This window comes from Dendronephthya gigantea, unplaced genomic scaffold (assembly GCF_004324835.1).
Source record: "Dendronephthya gigantea isolate DGI-Jeju-01 unplaced genomic scaffold, DenGig_1.0 000076F, whole genome shotgun sequence".
Classification (NCBI taxonomy): Eukaryota; Metazoa; Cnidaria; class Anthozoa; order Malacalcyonacea; family Nephtheidae; genus Dendronephthya; species Dendronephthya gigantea.
This window is the reverse complement of record NW_021163086.1, coordinates 502,659-525,140: the sequence shown is the minus strand read 5'-3', so window position 1 is coordinate 525,140 and position 22,482 is coordinate 502,659. Positions and strand designations below refer to the sequence as shown.

At 36.7% G+C, this 22,482-nt stretch overlaps 2 protein-coding genes and 2 non-coding genes across 4 annotated transcripts; all 4 read left to right on the top strand.

Annotated features, from left to right (window-relative positions):
• Positions 1 to 1,261: 1,261 nt before the first annotated feature.
• LOC114531997 lies at positions 1,262 to 1,407 on the top strand. Its single transcript, XR_003687909.1, has one exon. It is a non-coding gene; the product is annotated as a U12 minor spliceosomal RNA (small nuclear RNA).
• Positions 1,408 to 1,752: 345 nt separating this feature from the next.
• Positions 1,753 to 1,898, top strand: LOC114531999. The gene has a single exon (XR_003687911.1). It is a non-coding gene; the product is annotated as a U12 minor spliceosomal RNA (small nuclear RNA).
• A 368-nt stretch (positions 1,899 to 2,266) lies between these two features.
• Positions 2,267 to 9,032, top strand: LOC114531942. Its single transcript, XM_028553540.1, has 2 exons — positions 2,267 to 2,537; positions 8,028 to 9,032. The coding sequence occupies exons 1-2, from the start codon at positions 2,490 to 2,492 to the stop codon at positions 8,799 to 8,801; spliced, it is 822 nt and encodes a 273-aa protein (XP_028409341.1). The 5' UTR covers positions 2,267 to 2,489; the 3' UTR covers positions 8,802 to 9,032.
• A 1,878-nt stretch (positions 9,033 to 10,910) lies between these two features.
• LOC114531967 lies at positions 10,911 to 20,074 on the top strand. The gene is made up of 12 exons (XM_028553561.1): positions 10,911 to 11,237; positions 12,700 to 12,801; positions 14,671 to 14,739; positions 14,990 to 15,032; positions 15,301 to 15,429; positions 16,186 to 16,319; positions 17,189 to 17,357; positions 17,568 to 17,868; positions 18,693 to 18,813; positions 19,104 to 19,145; positions 19,365 to 19,451; positions 19,837 to 20,074. Exons 1-12 carry the CDS (start codon positions 11,001 to 11,003, stop codon positions 19,864 to 19,866), a joined length of 1,464 nt encoding a protein of 487 aa, XP_028409362.1. The 5' UTR covers positions 10,911 to 11,000; the 3' UTR covers positions 19,867 to 20,074.
• The last annotated feature ends 2,408 nt before the right edge of the window (positions 20,075 to 22,482 follow it).

Below are 22,482 nucleotides of genomic sequence, written 5' to 3'. Positions count from 1 at the left end.
CATTTATCTTAGATTGAGGCAATCAAGGCATTGAACTGGTCGCATTTAGATGGCTTGACATGGAATATACGCCGGGTTGTTGCTGCTTGAGTGCCTCAAAATGAATTATGAAGGAACGTTTTTTTACTGTTATTACTGCGATTTCGGGAAGTGGGATATATTCGCAAGTATCATTGCACCATAATTAGTAGAAGTGTGCATGTCCTATATAAAGCTTCATTGTATCAATATTGTGGGGTCTTCTGCCCATATATATAAATTCGTTTTATTGCTATTGGTTCTTAAGTATTGTCGTTAACTGCTTGGCTAAACAAATTAAGGGCAACATAACTTTCATAAAAATTGCGGGCAAGCTTATGAAACGGTCGTTAAGAAAACGTTAAGAAACGGTCAGTCGAAATAATTTCGTTTGCTCATGAAACACGTCAAACACGTCAAGCGTCAAACCCACGCTGTAGATCGATGTTTTCCTGACGTCACAACTTCTTCGTTTTGAAATACAGTGTGTCCCCAAAAAGTGACACTAGAAATTATCTCGTTATTTTTAAACCTCTTAAACGCGCTTATACTGTGTTATACTACAGACTCCGTTTTGTCAGTTGAGCCATGGTTTCATTGTAAGTGGACTTTTATTGTAATCATAGTTATTTAAAATTCAAGAAGCTGATGTCTATGAATCTGTTGATTCAGCGTAGCGCTCAGGCATTCAAACTAAAACAATACTGAGATAATTTCTATAGTGTCACTTTTTTGGGGGACACACTGTCTACCATCTGCAAATATAAACCAACAAAGATCCGAGCACGTACACGACATTGTTTAGCAACAACTAATCAGACATGGCCTTTTGATTGGTACGAGTGAGCTTGTTTTGCCGGTTGGATCTACAATGTTGAAAATTGCCGGTCCTGAAATGTCGTCCGAACGCCTTTATCGGATTACTAATGTTGTGAAAATACGAAAAACGGTTTTTAAATCTGGCTCCAAACATATTTTTTATAAAACATCGTTCAAGTCAGCTATATTTTCCTTTGCGCATGCGTAGTAAAATACGTTCTAAATGACAGTCCGTGCTTGAGCAATTGTTATGTAATTGCGATCATTGACTCATTTTTCAAATAGTAATGAAAAAAGCATCTTAGTTGGCAAAAGTTATTTTTCTTTCAGTCGTTTTGCAGCGTTTTTGATGTTTTTATTCAACGCACCGCAAGCGCATACTTAAATTTTAATGGTTATAATATCCGTGCATACCAATAGTTCTTTGCCTTAAACTAATGAGTAAGGAAAATAACGATCTGGGTGACGCCAGATCTACGCCCAGTAATGCGTAAGAATTTCTGAAGGGTAGAGGTCGCCCTTGGATAGCCCGCTTACTTTCGCGGGAGATCCTTGTTGAAGCGATCTCCGTAATAGAAGAAATAAAGGAAATTTCTCTACTGCTTTGGTTCTTCCACAGAGAGAAAACCCAATTTCCTTTCCGAACATTATTTTTATAAAACACCGCTCATGTCAGCCATATTTTTCTGCGCATGCGTAGTAAAAAACGTTTTAAATGACAGTCCGTGCTAGTGTAATTATTATGTAATTGCGATCATTTACCTATATTGCAAATAGTAATGAAAAAATCATGTTAGTTGACAAAGTTATTTTTCTTTTCGCCGTTTTGTAGCATTTTTGATGTCTTCATTTAAACGCACCGCAAGCGCTACCTGAATTTTAATCCTTATAATATCCTTGTATGCAATTAGTTCTTCGCCTTAAACTAATGAGTAAGGAAAATAACGATCTGGGTGACGCCAGATCTACGCCCAGTAAAGCGTAAGAATTTCTGAAGGGTAGAGGTCGCCCTTGGATAGCCCGCTTACTTTCGCGGGAGATCCTTGTTGAAGCGATCTCCGTAATGAAAACATAATGAAAGAAAAAAGGAAATTTCGCTACTGCTTCGGTGCTTCCACAGAGAGAAAACCCAATTTCCTTTCCTACCTAACTGAGAATTCGTTTATGATCGATCCAGTGTGCTCAGTGTAAAAAATCCCAGGCCGTTCAAAAACATTTTGTTTCTCTTCTTGTTGCATTCTAATCAGTTCTTTGATTTTTATAGTCTACACGGATACGTAATGTATAAATGCTTCTCCAGTTCGTGCAACTGACCGAAATTGAATATGGGGCCATCGCGAGTAACAAAAATCCAGAATATTCACCTTTGACAGGAGTGAAATAAAAAAGCGCTTCATGGGATAATTTAATTATTGTTATCAGCTTCAACTTGACCTGCTCTGTATTTAATTATTGTTTTCAGCTTCAACTTGACCTCCTCTGTATGCGAACCACAACGGGCTTAGGCTAACTAGGTTTAGCGATATACCCTAACGCCCACACAATGGCTTCCCAAGACCGCATCTCCACATTATTCAGACATTTACACAACTGTTACGAGAGAGAAATTTGGCAGAGTGGTCAAACACGTAAACTTAGATACTCTATTTGGGATGACTGGAGACATGGAAGATAAAGAAAATGCATCGAAAAATCTCGAGGTAAGAGTGTGTTACTTCCCTTATTTCAGCTATTCATGCAATGTAGGGCAAGACACAGGACAAAGTGAGATCGCTAACTAGGCAGATGTTGTGACTTTATTGCTATGTAGTGTACTGTAATCCTCTGAAATGCGATGATCGCCAAAAAGGCTCTATGCATGTATGTGCTTTTTAAAGCTCCTGTAAGGATTCACGTTTTCCCATCTTTCACCGCTGTAATGGTCCGATTAAAAGTGGGACGTTACTCGCCTCATGCATCCTTTAATACATACACATGCAGCTCGCGCGAATACGCTCATTTTGCGACATTGGCGATACATTCATGAACATAGATACATAAACCCCTGGGGCCGGTTGTACCAAGGCTGGATAGAGCGCTATCCAACGGATAGTGATTTTTCCAACCGTTCTGAAAATGCTTGAAAAACGACAAAGATTTTATCTTTAGGAATACTAAGATTTAATCAAGTTATAGAAAACAGCGGATGATTTTAAAGCGATTGAAAAAAAACACATTATCCGGTGGATAGCGCTATCTGGCTTTCATACAATCGAACCCTGATTTATAACAGCAATCACCTGAAATTGATGTAATTGCACGGAACATTCGTAAAGCCTGGTTTCCATTCAAGGTCGTAATTGTCGTGACCACGTCACGCAAATTAATATTTCTTTACGTGTATGCAGTCGTTCACAAGGACATTCAACCAAAGAGAGACTAAAGATCCGGACTATTCCACATCGGCGATAATAACGTGCTCACGAAAATTACAAAATGAAAACCAGGCTTTAAGACATGCCAATAACAAATTATTGTAATCCGTAAAAGCTTTCGGGTCATTTCTATCTCTATATAGCTAGCCTCTATATACACGATTTCGATCAACTGGCATCGTAATGTATCAATTCTGTATGGAAATAACGTAGAAACTGATTGAATAAACTGATGTATATCTGTACTGTATTTAGGGACCGAGTATACGAGGATATTTTCTATAGTGACCTTAATTAATGCATTATACCACAAAACGATAGCGCTTTGAATGCATGCGTGAACGATAAATTTGCAAATTCAAAAGAAGGAACCTTTTGGCTAAATTGGATTTAAGAGTCCCGCGGACAGCAGAAGCGTCAGCCGATCACAGGACTGAAACTCAAAGCATTTGTATGGGCATGCACCAATCTACTAAAAGAAGTCTAATTTTATCGGCTACAAGCACCGGTTGTGCGGTTATAATTCAACTTTGAATTATTTATTAGCGATAAAAACGTAAAATAAACATAGAAATACGACGCATGATGCATGTCATCAGTATAAACCAATGCAGGATGTCGGCATAGCGGAATGAAATATGAAATTTTTCGTTTTGTTGAAATGAGAGTGCGTTCGATTTTTTGTGCGTTCGATTTTTTTGGCATTTATGCCTCGGGTGGAAATGGAAATAGAAAATGCCAATAATAAATATTGAACCAACTTCTACAGATGCATAATTTCTTTTTACTTACTGACCTCAAATATAAATCAGGGATTTAGTTTAACCAAAAGGATTACCATAGCTATGTGCATTTTACGTGGGTTCATGCACAGAGGGTATAAACATCCACCAACAAACACATTTTAATTCATTTAGCATTAATTGCAGAATGTGGGTGAAATTTGAATGCTTTTAAGTCGGCTAATATTTAGGCAAAATCGTGGTGCCTGTCATTAAACCCCTACTTTTGGCTAACCAGATTGTTTTACAAACATTCTTTTCTCATATACACCCGAAGGTTTCCGAGTCCGAAGGTTTATGTAGGGACCCGTCTCTAATAAGTCAATAGTTTTGTCGCAGCAAATTCTTTGATAAAATGCAAGTAGAAAAGCAGTAAGCGGTATTTGCCGGTATTTCCATTGCAAAAGGTTACAAATGCGCATCCTTTTTGTGAGCGCAATGTTTTTTTCACATATATCGTGCAATGACATGATTTTCAAATCGGGACGGTTCATCGGTAATTCAATCCCAAACATACTACTACGCAAAGCGAAAAGTGAAATTAAAATTTACGAGCGCCAAAGGAGTGCTGGGAAATAAAGTAAACCAATGTACGAACAACCTACATGCATGGCATGTGATTTTCACCAGACAATTTGACAAACTCGCGTTTGCTTATTTTCCCCCATATGTTACAAACATTAATGTGTCACTCTACAGCTACCGTTTATCTTAATGCAAAAAAAATATGTCTTGGTATTAAATCTATGATTTCAGTACTTGAGAATCATTATCGAGAAATTTTTGCAGGAATCATTAAAGATAATGCCATGCATGAGGAAATCAATAACAATTCTTGCTAACCTCTCTAAAGGCGTCTACACGATTTATGACGATCCGCCGTGCAACTCATGTAGCACTTATATAAATATGAATACAAGGGCTGGTAATTAGGGTTGCGAGTTCAAGTGCTGAACACATTTATTTCTAATCATGAAATGATTGAAGTTGCATAAAGTCTAAACGGCACAAACAAAGTTGTAATTTAATTTTGTGGGTGATAATTGTGTTCGTCAGCACTATATCCTTTTATATTGAACTGGGAGGCAGCATTATATACTTGCCAGTGCAGTACAGCTCATTGAGCGGAATAGATAGTCTTGAGTGCATGAATACAGTTGTCGAAGCTACTATTTTTTGCGGTGGGATAGAAGCTGAGCATGTTGTTGTTATCAAATCAGGCTGCACGGTAAAATATACTGAGTCCAAGGCCGAGCATTAATATAGCTTTAATAACGTAAGGAGTAAGTTCGCCAAATATTTATTGTAGTGAATACAACTAAATTATATATAGTATTGCCTATTGCCTTGAAAAACACATCTTAATTTAAAATGTCGCCTGTAATACAGCAGCTGTGTATCGTAATAATTTACATTATACAGCAAAAACAGAGGTAGTCCAATGCGAAGCTTTTCCCACACAAGAGCATAGGGGCAGGGCAGTCTCTTTTATTATCGAGGTCGTGGTGAGCTCAGCCAAGTGACATCGTCTAGCTGTCGTACGCATAATTTTAAATGGTTTCATTCTGTTGTATTTTCTAAAGATGCTAACAATTATCATTTAATTAAATAGTTATGCAAATATGATAATGGTAAGAAAGATAATGCCCGATTGTTTTTAAACCGAAAGGAAATGAATATGAATTGAAAAGTCTAAATGAATGAACGGTATGAACTATGCATAAAAGCGAAACATCAAGCTAATAACCATGTCCATGTACTCACTTGTGCTGCTACAGATTGACAACGAATTTAAATTTAAGATTCATTCCCACAGTTCGCCTATATAATTTTATTTAAGAGGAAATATCGCCATGATGTACAATCGAAAGATAAACGGCACACTTAACTTCATGCAGCGACTTTTGTCCTGGGGCCGGTTGTATGAAAGCCGGATAGCGCTATCCACCGGATAGTGGTTTTTTCAATCGCTTAAAAATCGCCCGTTGTTTGCTATAACTTTGATTAAATCTTAGTATTCCTAAATCGAGTATCCTCTTTAAAAATTGCTGGCTCCAAAAATGAAATTTTATCGCTTTTCGAGCATTTTTAGAACGGTTCAAAAAATCACTATCCGGTGGATAGCGCTATCCGGCTTTCATACAACCGGCCCCTGGTCAATATGTCTCCTCTTTATATTGGCTGTATACTAACTTGACACACGAATTGGGAATATGGCTTGATATTATACATGACACGGCATATAAAGCCATTCACACGTGCACGTGAATTGTGAAATAAAGACTTGCGGGCGAAAATAAAACCTGGGAACATGTGTCCTATTAGAGCGAACCCGAATACTGTGCGGGTAATGAGGCAATTCAGACCCGAACCATCCAGCTTGCAACACACAGAAGTAGTCTTGATCGAATTTGGAGGCCTTTCAGTATAAATGCGACAAGTTTGCGAGCAGTAGCTTTAATATTTTTACATTTCTGGACAGTTTTGTGGTACTACACTTAATTTTGTGGTATCTATCGACTTCTAGTAAATTACTGCTTTCAAGAGATCTAGCCGGTTTATTCGCGTAATTCCTTGTCCCCGCGACAAGAAATGTGTAACGATATCACGTTTGGAATTTTTTTTTAATGTAAAATTAAGACATTAAGACATTTTTCAATCGTGTAAAAAGTTGACAGTAGGTACCTATAAAAGTATATTTGACGCCTGTCAATATGTATTTTGTTATTCCAAACAATCCTAGAATGCTCCGTGATCTCTCATTTTTTTCTTGAAAAGCTCATGCAGCGAAGCCTTCTGGGCAAAACGTTTCTGCAAAATGAAACCATGTGATGGTGAGCAGCATTTCGAGAGTTCTTTCCTGCTAGCTCATTTTAAACAATAGGCATTGACAAGTGCTTTTTTCAGACTCCCTGTCGGCTGTCGCAATCAAAAAGCTGTATCTTCCCTTCGAATTTGTAATTTCTCCGAGCTGGGGAGGAATTTATTATGAGCCCCTTCCCCCCAAAGTTTCGATAACGAGAAAGTATAACCTTGCCACCATCCATATGCACAATGACAAGAAAATTTAAAATAAGAATATATACTCGTACGCATAATAGCCCCGGGTAGTGTCGCAGCCCCTCGCAAGAATGATTTTCATTGTCTAAACTTTACAATACATTTCTGTTTCAACTAATAGCATAGCTTATCCAATTATCAAAAACATTATCCAATTGGACGAAAGCTTCCGAGAGCTGCGACATGTCCCATAATAGCTCCTGCCATAAATAATTACTTGAATGTTGGAAGTACTACTCAGTGAAAATAACCCTAAGTATTTCTAGACGAAATTCACCCTGATTTCAGTAATTTGGATTTTGGGATATTACAAAAGGGAAAAGGACCTGGAAGCCTGACAGGCGCTTAGGATTTAGGAAGTGGACAGCCAAAGGCAATGAAACCTCTTTCCCAAGTGCTCTTAAGAATACGCCCCCTTTCGAGTACATACAAAGCCGCAAATAGCCATCCAATCACAACGCGCACAACTTAGAAATAATCGTGCTCATATATATCAACTCATATATTTCAATATTTATTATTGCTTTTCAACAAAACAAAATTTTACGCACAGGAAATTGATTTAAGTGCTCGTATACACATTCATCAGCATGAATATTTTTAGCATGTCATCATCGCGGGCTAAACGGTGTTATAACATTATAATTCCGTGATCATTTCAGTTCTACTTTTATCGGCTTTTCCCCATCCTTGTCTTGCCTATTTAGTTTTGGCGTCAAATTAATTTGACTTTAGACAGAGCAGGTGCCGCGGCAGCTGGACAATGCTATTTATCGACGCCTGCCAATAAACGTACAGCAATTCGCCAAACATGCGTACTCGCCATGGAAATTGATTCCATTTGGGGCTGCGCTTATATTACGGGCGCGAGGTAAATACGCGGTCTACAGAGTAACAATAACAACAATAATAACATTCGCGATTGTTTTGGTAGGAAGAGGGGAACGCGGACGAAGAAAGGATGATCAAGCGAAAACTCGGTTTAGAATGTGGCGTGAAGAAGATTACGGAGCAGCGAAGTTTCGAAGTCCGATATTTCGGCAGTACGATGCTCGTGGAGCCAGACATGAAGCGAATCCGCGAGGCCATTCGACATTTGATCGGTGATATTATAGTGAAGGGCAAGGAACGATCACTACCAAAGGTTACCGTACAGATATTGCAAGATGGACTTCACTTGAAGGAGAAACAAAAAAAGTCGGAAGAGAAGGTTATACCGATACGCAAGCTATCCTACGGCACGGTTATGAAATCGAATGTTCAGCTACTTGCGTTTAATCATCATATGGATAAAACACCGCCGAAAATGGAGTGTTTCGTTGTCTTGTGTGAAACGGACGAGGCACTCAAAGAGATTGGACTGGCGATATACAGCGCTGTGCGAGAGCAGCATTTTCAAAGCGTCCGAGAGCTTAGAAAGGGATCGCGACCGGGCTGTGTGTTGGAGGAAAAGGAAGCCATTAAGTCCGTCGAGAGCGCGTGTGAACCCGCCGCGACTGACGTTAGCCGTAGCAATCTTAGCGAAAAGGCTTCCCCTCACGTGAACTTTGAACTTCATGATGAAGCCGATCAGTATCTTTCGTTGCCCGATCTCTCCGACAGTCAGAACGAATCGGATTTGCGAACGGCTTTGGAGGACATGTTGAAAGTTGTCGAGGAAGAGGAAATGAAAAATTGTCTAACGAGTGACGCGAAATGTGAGTCATGAAAACGATAATTGTGATCTGTGAAGCTGTTGACTAGTACGTGTTTGAACACACAAGCGCTGGTTCCATGAAATTGATTTAATTTCTTGATATGATTTTGCACAAAGAAAATGTTGTAATAATGCGACAGAATATGAGTAGTCTACGATGATTAAGAGAATGATTTAATATCATTAATATAGTTGCACTAAAGATATTCTATTTGTACAGACTACAGATTGCCGAATGAATAAAGCTGGCTTTTACGGCACTTTCCGTTTACTGTTTTAATATGCTTGAACAATAACGCTAGCTTAGTCCTCAGCGCGAGTTTCTTCCTCTGTCTTCCACTCTGAATGTCCCGTCTGATTTAATGGTGATTTTATCAAGAACGTAGCTACGTGTGTGAATGTCCCTGCACGTGCTGCAGTTCGCTGATATATAAATGAATTTGCACGACTTTGGGAAAATTTTAATATATTGCCTACACTGATTAACATATAGAATAACAAAAGTACAAAAACATGGAGCTTTCACACCCTTTTCATCAATAAAATTTTGTAACACCTTCCGGTAATCAGTCAAAATGCATGCAATCTTATTAGTCGGGCAGTGCAGGTAATTATTCGTCACTTTCTTCATTAGTAAACGAGCTGTATTTTACACTTTTTCTGGCCAAATGTATTTTGAACATGCATTAATAGTCGAAAATATAGATTTCAAACAATTAAGTTACAGTTCACTTCGCAGCGAAAACATTGAACAGAAGTGCTGGTCGTCAAGATGCGATCCGTTTTTTCAATGCATCCAACTGACTAAACGGTGATTACGAAGTCTGAAATGATAAAAAAAGTTAAACATAAATTAAACATCAAGTGGTCAACAAATGGATGAATAATGCTTGCTGGCGGCTGCGTAAATTGGACTTAGCTATATAGTTCTAACTTGGACGTCAAATTTGGTGGGTGAAAGTATTATAAATGCTCCGAAATATGTTTTGCAGTTTGAAACTTGCACACGGTAAAAACAAATTGTCTGAATTAATAATCTTGTGTATAAACCTAGCTACAATTCTAGACAAAAAACACGCGAACGCTATTTATAATGGCTGAACTTTAGGTCAATCAATTATTTTTTCGCATGCACAGTCGTATTGATCCCTTGTTACAATGTTTTGTTAAAAATTGTTTTGTTAAATTGTAAAAAAGTCAATTGCTAAATTGCCATTACAAAGCTGCCAGATCTTTTTGATAAGCTTTCAAAAGATTGCAGATCGAGAACTTTTCAGAAGGAAATTAAAACTTGTTTTGACATATTGTGTACAGTGGTATTTTTATTTCTGCGGTGTCATGCTTGTCCAAATGTTTTTTAACAAGCGGAATAGGTAAGCCAAGTTTTAATTCTTTAAGATTTTAATGAGGTTCTCTAAATTAGGTTTTATATTAATTTGTAATCACTCGTTTGATTTTGAGTAGAATAGGAGTATTAACTTATTAAATAGTACCGTCCTATTGGCGTTATCTATTCTCACGAATAGGTTAATTCTCTTGACATTTCAAGAGATATAGAATGATAGAAATGATAGAATATTATATCCAGCTGCACTAAGCTTAATGCAGTAGATGCATCATGCATGAGAATTGAGAAGAAGATGTTTGGACGCCTTCAATCAAAGGCTCAGACGTGCGAAAAAGTTGAGGCCGGAATTTTGCCGAGGAAACCTATTAGTAACTGCTAACTACCCAATTTTTGAGCAATGATTGTCCAATATGTGAAAGACATGGTTTAAATTTTGGTAGCTATAGTTGGCAGAAGTACCTCCCATCCTCCTATTTCTTTTCGGTGGCTTCAAAAACGTAATGCTGTATGATGCTAAATTAATATAAAACAAAAACACGCGCCGGGAACGAGGCAGGTCTACCGTCTACGACGATAAAAGAAAACATCTCTCTGAAACCAAGACGAAGCATGTACAACAACCAATCAACTAATACCTTGCTTTTACAGTTTACCAGCAGTTTACCTTTAGACACAAATCAAGGGCGCATGCGTGGAAGCGGATAAAGACCCTGGGTTCTGGGTACGAGTTTTACCAAACTCTAAGTTGTGACTCACAACGCACACCACAATAAGTCTCCAAACAGAAAGTCAACTTTATTTTCCTTCGTAGGATTGTTTAGACAAGACATAAGATTCTTAGCGATAACATTTATTGAAAAAAAATGGGCGATGAACATACACAAGCGTCTGCCATTTCAGGAATCAACGATCATGCATCCGAAAATCCAGTCACTCTTCAAGAAGGCAACGTGCTCGAAAGAGACTTGGAAAATTTTGTTGTTGTGGGGTCTGATCCCTCCGTTAGCAATGAGGATAGTGAAGGTCCAGGGCGACGACCAAAAACCGAGGAAGAAATGAGGGAATGTAAATACTGCGAGTTCAAAGCCAAAGATTGGCCGGTAAGTATAATAACTTGTCACTTTTTGTATGTTGATTACAATTGATTGATTCACAAAAATTAAGATACAATCGACTCTTGCTTGATGCTTACACACAATAATATGAAGCAATTACATAAGATAGTTTTCCGGAAATCAACGTATTTGTAACTAAGGTAACTTTAAGGGAGAGAAAGATACTGTGTCGGTAGTTTTGAAACTTTGCTCAACCTTCTAAATTTGATATTTAACTTAAGTCAATGACTCAAGTTTAAAGAATTTTGCAGTGCACAGATCATCCCAGTTTATTAACTCCTCAGTTTAAACTAGTTAACTTCTCTGTACCAGTCCATTAATTGTAACCAAGGCCACTGTTATGGTGAGGAATTTGATGATCCCCTTGTAAATCTCTTGTCAATGAGCCCTGGCATTGATGAATATAACACTTTCCCAAACAAACAAAAATTAACTACTAATATATACATACAATGTTGAGATAATAAACAGTTTTCCCCAAAGAATGCAGCAATATGTAAGTCTAAATTCCATGACTCTTCCCTTGTTTATTCTCTTAGTAATGAGAATAACACTTACATCTTGATTAAAGATCATTTGACTTATGACATTTAACTTAGCATCAAATGTGGTATAACAACTGCTTAAAATAGACAAAAACACTTCTCAACATTTGCACATTTTTATCAATTTTAAACCTGTTTCCAGGATTCAGGCAATTAAAATGAACTTTAGAAAGCATAGGCGTACGAGGGGGGGGGCCCCCAGTTTAGCCAGAAATATTAATTAGTCTGGCAATTTGTATTTACGAGTCGGGCAATTTGTACTTAAGTGATTTGGTCTCCACACTACATAAAAATATTTAAGAATGCTCAAATATGGTAGAATATACATGCTTGCAGCTTGCGTAAACCCGAATTAAACGAAACAAAAATAATTGAAATAAACAGGCTTTTCCGTATGTGCCACTGACTACCCTATGTGCCACAACTAATTGGCGCAGCAAAACTCACAATGTAGTTACGAAACACTTCTATCATTTTGTAAGTTTGTAACTTTGCTAACTTTTATAGCAACTGTACATAATTTAATCCGAGATTTAATCGAAGTTGGGGAAGGAAATCATGTCCTTTATGCACTAGGTAGACCATCCTTGTTTTTCTCGGTCTTCGGCGCTCATCGGGCAGACTATCCGGCCCCCCAAAATTTCTAGGCCCTTACGCCTATGTTAGAAAGAAATTCCATCGCTGCATTTTGTACAAGTTTATAACCTGATGATTTCCATTGCAATAGAATCCTTATGTTGAGGTCATAGATTAATATGAAGGAAGAATTAGTACTAGCTTAACTTGATTTTTTAAATGTTTTGCATGGAGAGTGAAGTCGTATTATAGAAGTGATGTGATCTATGTAGCTTGCATACATATATATGTCTTAAAACTGCATTGAACCATATTCTTAACCTTAGGAATTTGCAAAACATGTCTACAAAATTCATCATATCAAAAAAGTGGCTGAAGCTTATAATATAAAGTTGTCAAAGGATCATCCTTTCACTTATGAATGTGATGTGAGTATTTTGGTCATATTGCAAAAAGTTTGCTGGGAGTCTGCACCTCTCTGGCCTCACTGTGACCAGTCAGTCATGTTTCAGAGTTTTATGAAAAGTTGAAAAGCATTTATTTTCGTTGTGCTCTTCTTTTTAATATGTTATATGAAGAAATATAATACCGGTATCTACAGCAGCTAATGTGCTCAAAATTCAAAACTCAAAATTTGAAGATACTACTTTTGGATTACAACAAGGATGAGTACTTGGTCCTCACTTTCTTTACTTAGTATGTCAACAGAATTTCAATAATTTGTTGAAGACACTAACATAATAATATATTAATAAAAAATAATAAATAATAATTACCTAGTAAAATAAACACAAGTTTATTAGAGCTGTCTAAAAAAATGCTGTCTAAATCTATATCATTATTGTTTTCAATTAATTTATCATCTGTTAATTATTATTCAGTTTCTTAATTTAATTAAATTTTATAGAACATACAAATTTTCGAATTGGTGTATGTATCAAGGTCAATAGACCATCTCCTATTAAAATAAATATTGAACTAGGAAAATTAGTTGGGTCTTAGTCTCTTAATGTACATGTACAGCTGGAAGGAGAATCCCAAAATTAGTAAAATCAGAAAGGTTTGCAAAATGTTGTAAAGTATGAAAACTATTGCTGTGTGAAATTAGCAAATTTTGTATAAGCCAGTATTATGCACAAAAAAACATTACCACTTTTCGAAAAGTTATACTAATTTGGATAAAATTTGTCAAATATGCATGCAATTCTGAAGTTATACAAACAGATTTAGACTGCATTATTTTTGACAGCTCAAATGTACTTCTATTTATTGTGCAAGTTAATTGTTATTATACTTATAATAGAGTAGAATTGATTAGAGCACCCAAATGTTTAACGGCTTCATAAATGCTTTGATAAAAACCTTGGCAAGTAAAAAACTACAAAGTTTGTCTTTTCAATATCTATTTCCGTTTATTGTTTGGGTAACTTGAATCAAATTCCAGATTTTTGAAGGAAAAGAATATGTTAGTGTCTTCAGTGATACTGGTATTGACAGGAAAAATAGTACAATGTAAACTGCTAGATCTTATATACCTTATATACCTGTACAGTACATCTTGGAAGAAAAAAGATAAAATGCACACAATGCTGTATGTACTATACTTTTTTATAGGAGAAGAAGAGTGATTGATTGATTGATTGAATTGATTGATTGAATTTAATAATCGTAATTTGCAGTTAGTAAAAACTGAATTATATACGATGTACATAAAAGACACCTAAAGGTATATACATCCATAAGTTTAACTAAATCTAATATATAATTATCTTACAATTATAACAAATTAGGCTATTGTTCGAGACTGTTAGCGATTATGAAGGAGTTCTTATACCGATCAGTTCGAATTCGAGGTAGAGAAAATTTTCTACATCATCTTAGGGAATATTTACAAATTTTTTCCTGAGGAACTAACGAATTTAATTTATGATCTCTAAGAGTGCAATTATAATGTATGTAAAGTAATGTGTGCAGATTAAAGTCAATTTTTCATAAAACTCTGACACATGGTTACAGTGAGGCTCAGGAGGATCTAGCCCCCCAGCAATCTACCATACTTTATGCCTAAGTTTGATCAAGTACTGTTAGCATAGATATTTAGATAAAGTGGTTAAATCCAAAGTTAGTTGAATGTAATATTGATTATGAAATTCTCCTTCACTTTGAACTCTCTCTTTTCTCCTGCCACTTTGTCAATATAGCTGTAATTTTTTTTCTAGCAAATTATTTTATTTATTTAATTTTTTATTCACGTGTATATGTATCAACTTATTTATTTAAACTCTAATTTTCATAAGATATGTTCAATCACTTGCTGTGGACATCAGTCTTTTAATGCACACATGTTGGGAACAAAACATAGAAAGGTAGGTTTGTTTTACAATCTTTAGGTACTGTAGTACCGAATTAAATGCATCAAGAAAATTTTTTTGAAACTGAAATGTATATATAAATATCGTGCTAGTTTTAGCATTTGATTCAATATTACCAATTTCGCTTTAAGCATATAAGATTTTCAAGATGTAAAATGATAGCAATGATGCAATGCTCATTATGGCTAATCTTTTTGGTTTTTTGTTACATTTAAATGTATGTTCTTCATATTTCTTGTGTTAGGCATTACAACTGAAAGCTATGGGCTTCGAAAAATCTGCCGGAGGTATTAGCTTGTACATTCATCCTAGTTCATTTGACTTCAATTTCTAAGGATTTAAGAAGGAACGTGAGGGATAGGGACGCAGACAGATACTACTTCGTAACAATTTGATGTGGCACATTTTGTAATGGCTAAAAATAGCCCAATACCCCCGAGGGTTCGAAACTTCACGGTCGTTCGGAAGCTACATAATCCTTCATTTTCTGTTGACATGTGTCATAATGAGAAACTTCTCATTTTTAATTTTTTGTGCCCAAATTTTAAATTTTAGGGGGAAAATTGAAAAGCAGCCGGTTTCCCAATACGCAAAATATGAAGCTCTATGACAGGCCTGAGAAATCTGTGAAAGACAAAGCAATTGGCTCACAGATTTTTGCCAATTATCCGCAGCCTTTGATAGGTAGTGTAATATGTCATCATACTTATTCATATACCGTGTATTTACGTTTTTTAAATTTAGCAATTCATACAGCATTATTTAAAAGCAATTATCCCCGTACATTTTCACAACTCCATACATGTAGTCTACATGACAAGTTCGTGTAAACTACATGTTGGATGAAAATGCGCTATGGTCATTTCCAACGTGCATGCAGAGTGATTTGAACAACGTATGTCATTTTAAAAATAGTACACGTAGTACTGCAATCTATTGAACTGAATAACGTAAAATATGAAAAACTAAACCTGTACACTGATATTACTGTGTTTATCTAAGCTGTACTGCCTAACCAAACATTTTATACTGTACAGTAACAGTATATGGTTTACAGTGCTTTAAACGATGGGTAGTGTCTGGCTGAAACCTTTTGACACTTCTGGCTTTGACGCACTGTACTAATCAAAGTTTGGTGTGCAGAATAGCTGCATGCAATACTTAGTTCATTATCCAAATTACTAATCGACTTTAATCGAATTTGGTTTTTCGGCTATTAGTTTATTGAAAACAATGAACGGCTACGGTAAAACTCTTTTTTACTACCAAGACCAAAGTTTTTCCTTGGTTGTGGTAGCAATGAATATACTGCATCTCAATGATTGTCACGAACATATTCAATTTTTTATCTGGCTTGAGATATAAATTGAAGTGTTTGTGCATGTTTTACTTGCATATACTGTAACCTGTGCTATATATACTTCGACCACCCACACGCAGGGCTGGAATACGTGACAGAAGTCCAGGTGGCTGGACAAAATCCACGCTATGAATGCTCTCTATGTGATGCGAAATTTGAACATGATCTCAAGTTTCCTCACTTGGTTGGCCAAAAACATCGTACGAATGTCTTGGTAAGTTCTAACATTGTATTTCACCTCGAGCTTTTGTTGAAAAGCGAGAGGTTGTTTACCGTCATATTGAATATATGACCTTGGTAAACTTGTTGCAACTAATATTTGCACTGGTCTTGTAAAAGACTTGTGCCATAGCGTTCGAAAATTAATCAGATCTGCAATTTGTCTGTCAAAAATGTAGCTTTGATTATGCTGTATTTGTTTCAAGCTGACCACAAGTACAGCGCACCCTATTGACAAGTTGTAAAAATTTTTGTGGAATCGTCAGACTTGTTAAATGGTCGTTCTGATACCCTTGTACATTCTGCAGGTCATTACTTGTATAAACATGTGCATGTGCAGCAAGTTGCCCTACTAATACTCACTGGTCGCAAATCACAGTTGGATCGCGATACTGCTATGCATGTATCCAATGCATGCAGGAGCTCAGACGTTTTTTGCGGGGTATTTAAATTAAACGACAAAATTGTTGTGAACTTTGTTAAAGTTACATAAATATAATGCCCTAACTGACACACGTCGGTTAAGGTTTTAAGAAATTGCACGAGTCGTTCAATAGCAGGGTCAAAATTAATCTTTTCAGTTGTATAGCTACAACCGGATTAGTGGGTTTGAATATTACTATTCCCATGCACTGACGTGTTTTTAGGATTTAATAAAATCATTTACACCTTGAATTTTATTTGGTAAACTGCCAGAGGCAAAAGTGAAAAAGCATGCAAGTTTAAAACGTCGACGGTAAGAGTTTTATACAACCAGCCCCTGAAGATGTTCAATCAATTAGGGCCCGGTTAATATATACGTCTGTCGTTTTGATATGCATCGGTGTCTGCGAATCGTATCAATGCTGTGTGTTGTTTATCTAGAAAATCAAGCGGCCTGGTTTTGTAAAAGAATTGCAACCGACCACAATGAAACGTTCTGAGCTCACCGCTGCATTGTTAAAAGAATCCTTAAATTTGGAACTAGCAGAAGGACGCCAGGAAGTTAAAGTCAGGGTTGAGAAGCCGCCCCCAGGGGTTCGCTCACCCACAGGTTAGTGTTGTTTCCACATATGCACAACGACCCACGCAGACCTATATTTTTCGTAACACCTGTTTCGACTTTCGCGTGTTAATTCCGAAAGGAAAATTTCATACCTTTGACAGAAACCTTTCACGGGTAGCCAATCCTCGCCGCACCCTGCAGTGCATCCCATATTTTCCATTTTGTGTTGAAATCAACCTTAAACTTTCCTATTTGTAGAACACGCTCAGTTGTGGGGCCAAAGCGGCAGGCGTGGTGGAGCCGTGGGTATACGCAGAGGAAGAGGAATTGTTTATTCACAACGAGGTTCATTGAATAGGAGAGGAACATCAAACCCCAGGGGCAGAGGATATAATTTGGAACAATACAATCCTCACCCCCCTCAAGGCGGCTCTTTTGGCATGAATAACTCGTTGGACTATGGATATGGTTATTTTCCTCAAGAGCCCTTAAATTATAACATGCCATATAATGCAAGTTATAATAATGATCCTAACTTCAACACAAGCTTTCCGCAAAGGTTAGTTGCATTAATAGCATGTGCATACAAATATCTACCGGTGGTAACTAAACATTGCAGTTTAAGACATAGAGAATAATACATGGATGCGCGGAAATATGGAATTTATTTCGAGTGCATGTTGAGAATAGTATATTGAACGAGTGAGCGCGCAGCGAACGAGTGAGGTATCATTATAAAATAACGTGTATATAACGCGTGTTCTGATTGGTCGAAGCCCGTATTTGGATCAGGCCATCCAAACACGGAAATTAAAAGTTTTAAAGAATTTAAATTTAAACCCAGGCCTTGTCGTTGTTATTTTATAAAACAATTTTCGGCTCGTGTTTCTCTCCCATGCAACATTCCCGCGTGTTTGGATCAGGCCATCCAAACACGGAAACCATTAAGTAATTGTATATTCTTAACACGAGAAATAAATTCCATATTTTCAAGCATGCATGTATTTCTGTTTTTATTATGTAATAAAAAACAGTTTTTTGGAAATTTTTTCACCCCCCTGGGCGCGTATTCGTGATTCCTGATTGGTGAGTCAAACACGAACATTCCCACATGTGTTATTATCGCTTTTCACAATGGCGGATTCGCCAAGAAAACGTTGCATATTATATAAAAATGCTGGTAATAATGAGGGTTACCTTGAACCAAACGGATTACAATTTCACTGAATCTCTGAATCTGAATGCTTTTGTTTGTGTTCCATTCAAAATCGTTGTATTCAATTTTATATCATGTCATTTTATATTTTACAATCGTTATATTTCAATTTTGCATTGATTTTTTTATTTATTAGCTCGTTTTAAATATGCATTTAATTAATATAGTTCTAGCTTTGAGGAGGCATACACTGAGAGTCAACCTCCAATGTTCAGCAGGGGATATTCTGCACCGCATCAACCACCTGAACAAACTCCGCGAAGAGTGGAAACAAATATTTCGCCGAAGGTCAGAATAATTTCTTTCAAAGAAATCTTTCTTCGTTACCTAGTCATGGCCGAGGTCTATCAGATGTAGCATGATGCAAAGTAATGCAACTCTGGTAGTGTAATATATATCCTGGCCACGTCATTAGCACGTATACCACATGCTATTCCTGCATGCTTTTATACACTTTTATATAGCTATATATACATGACATGCAGAAACTTTCTTTTCAGTGACAGACTTGTTTTATCGAAATTTAAGTATTACGAGTATATTATTTTAAGAGTGTAAAAGGTCTTATTATTATATAGAGTTCGTTATCGTCCGGTTTAGCAAGCGCCTTTGGAGATTTGGTAAGAGTATATGCAGGCATTCTTTAATGCACTCGCTATTCAGTTGTATAAATTTGTATCTCGCCCAATCAAATTGCATAAAGTTATTTAACTCAGTAAAGGACGATTTTTATTTATTCTATTCTGTGCATAAAACATAAATCTCTAAATAATCTTATCTTTTTTTCCTTTCAAGATGGGCTTCCTGTTCATTTACATTAATTTTCATTATTTTAACAGACTAAACTTGTAAAAAATGACGATGACGCATCTGTTGCTCTTCAAGTTTCAAATGCATTGACTCAAGCATTGCTGCAATACAGAATGGTTAGTTTATCATATTTACATGTTTACCAATTTTTTAGTCCACAGAGTTGTTTATATCTCGTTTTTTTTCAACTTGCATCCCAGGTACGATGTGTACATTTTAATACTTTAAAAGCAGTTACTATATAAAACATAGTTAGGTGTGGTGTAGTGTGGTGTAATGTGGTGTGGTGTGGTGTTAATTGGAGCTGAATAATTTCGATAAAAGAGTAAACCTTTTATTTGTTCAACCATGCGTTACTAACCGCACCGTTATAAAAGATGATTTATATATTTTTTGATGAATCGTGCAGATGATGGTTCTTCGACATTTTCGATTAAATTGCTCCTACCTTTTACCTCGAAGGGAGTTACTTCGGGGACTAAATCTTTTTTTTTATTTCAGGATGATATTAATAGGCTGGAATCGGACTAAAGATAGCATGCAGATACAGATGTTTGTGGCATGTAGTGGAAACGCACATTTGACATTTCTCTGGACATTGTAAACCGAAGAAAGATTTGTTGCTATTTTTAGTTATTTAAAGATACATTCACAAACAAGCGCTAACTTTGTTGTTTAGAGTTTAAACATATATTAAATGATATATGTGAAGATTGTAAGTCATAATGGAAATAATATGTTTTGGTGCATGTTTTGCACATTGATTTAATCATTTTGGATATTTCAAAGTTTATGAGCAGACGCCCCCCCCCCCCAGCTCCATGTCGAAAGCCAACAGGGATGTGTATGTTCAGTAAATCTTAAATACGCGAATTTTATTCTTGATTCGTTTTCAACCCTGAGTCAGTGTCAACTGAAACGATAAATCGGCCGCCATCTTTGAAGCCAATTTGAACCGAAAGGGGTACCAGTGCCAATCCCTTCACAGTCAACGATGTAGAAAGGGGCTGCCACTGGTACCCATTGCGACTTCAAATTTGCTTGAAAGATGGGGGCCAAGACTTGCTTCAAATATACCAATCAGATATCGTTCCAATCCAGGGTTTATAGAGTTTACTGTCCTGAGGTCATTGCTTTCATTATATGCGTTTACGGTTGCCAGATTTGTGAATATTTGAGGGCAAATTGTCATTAGTATAAGAAAACAAAAGGCAAGACAAAGAGAACAAAGGGCCATTGTAGCAGACACGTTGGTCATATTCGGCAAATTTTCTCCCGGTAAAGAGGGCTCAGTTTTTCAGCGGTCTTCGCATAAAAAATTAAAGCTTTTCGTTTTACGCCTTGCTCTCAATTTTATGTAAGTTGTCCGCTGACAATATGAGCCTGCACGAGTGGGAGAAACTTAGCTAAGTTGGACCAGCGTGAGAGATTGGCCTTCAAAATTCACAAATCTGGCAATTGTGGCTTGAATAAGTTTGGTTTATACGAATATACGTTTATTACGCGTAATCGTCCAGGTGAAATATTCGAATATGCTTCGTTAGTATAAGATCTAATAAAACTGGACGTTAATAACATGTCATAAGCAGCACATCAGTTAATAGACTGTAAAGTCTGACATGCAATTGAGACGAGTATTCGATTATTCGGCCGTCAACTTGGGAAATTTTCTGGTTCAAGCAACTCGTTTCACATTGATTCCCGGCAGATCATATCGCAATTCCCATCAGAATTCGAGGTGAGGTATATTTCTTTCTATTTCTCCTAATTTTAGACACTGAGAAGCAGGCTGTAGTATTGCATTTCTCTGTGCGTACAACATTTTATATTTCTCGTGTCAACTATAATGTCATCCGCCATATTGAATTTCCAAATTTGGTACGGTTATGCCTGCCCTTACGGTATGTGCATAATTATATTTTTGTTCAAAGGTGCGTGGTAACTCCTGACCAACATAAGTTGTTACCTTAATTGTTATAAGGGGAATTAAGCGAGTTGTTGAATCATTTTTGTATTATTTATATTTTTTTTTGGTGCATTCCAACCGAGCCTTCCATTCCATTACAACTATAATGTTATCCGCCATATTGAATTTCCAAATTTGGTGCGGTTACGCCTTAGTCCTTACGGTATGTGCATAATATATTCTTCTTCAAAGTGTGTGGTTCATCCTGACAAACATAAATTATCACCTTAATTGTTATAAGGGAAATTAAGCGAGTCGTTGAATCATTTTTGTATTCTTTATATTTTTTCTGGCGTTCCAACCGAGTCTCGCACAGAAAGCCTTTACTCAATGGTCGCAATATTTTATTTTTGTGAGGATGCACCTTCCATATAGGCTACGTGCGTATAGGTCACTTCACTTGTAGTAATCTAAAAGATTTTTAGTTCGAAATACCTTTTTTGCAACAAACAAGCTAGTACACTATACTCACCTGGTCGAGTCACTTGTTCTTTCTTCATGCTTTTTCTTCAGTCCAATGTAAAATGACAATCCTAAACTATAAACTAAGAAGCCCATTTCATCTGGCGCCTGGCCGTTGTAATGGTATCCTGAGGGCTGATAGAATTTGCTACCTCTACGGGCACCAATTTTAGCCTGCCATTAAATTGACTGTATATAGTGAATTGAATTGACGGGCCATAGTTGTGTTAAAGGTAAACGTGAACCATCGCAGAAGCTCAGCATTGATTAACCGTCAAGGAGCAATTAGCGTACTGTCAGAGTGAATGTTAGCTTTTACTCTATATAATATAATTGAATATATAGTTTCTGTCAGTTTGGAATTAGCTGTCACTGTAATTGTAAATTTATTTTCAGTTAATTTGTTTCAGTTCCCTAAACAAAATACATGTGCCCGGGCCGGCCCCTTAAGACCCTGCATGGTCCCCGGGGTAATGACCCGTTTTCCCAACACTCTGCACGCTACTACAGGCAAAAAGACTACGGGAACTAAATCTGGAAAGGCAGTTCTTGTATGGGGATGTTCACTGTAGACAATAGCTTTTTGGGCAGACTCGCTGGGCATAATTTATCGTAGAGATAAAATCACACACAAATCAGGTTCTCATAATAGTGCAGTGTATTTTTAGCATAATATTATTAAGGAACTTTAACACAATATCAATTAATAATTTTTCATC

Bases quoted from the DNA above. Each gene is read 5' to 3' on its own strand.
- LOC114531942 (XM_028553540.1), top strand. From the start codon at position 2,490: ATGACTGGAGACATGGAAGATAAAGAAAATGCATCGAAAAATCTCGAG. The intron at 2,538-8,027 runs GTAAGAGTGTGT...TTGTTTTGGTAG, and splicing joins ATGCATCGAAAAATCTCGAG to GAAGAGGGGAACGCGGACGA.
- LOC114531967 (XM_028553561.1), top strand. From the start codon at position 11,001: ATGGGCGATGAACATACACAAGCGTCTGCCATTTCAGGAATCAACGAT. The intron at 17,358-17,567 runs GTTAGTGTTGTT...TCCTATTTGTAG, and splicing joins AGGGGTTCGCTCACCCACAG to AACACGCTCAGTTGTGGGGC. The intron at 19,452-19,836 runs GTTAGTTTATCA...TTTTTATTTCAG, and splicing joins CATTGCTGCAATACAGAATG to GATGATATTAATAGGCTGGA.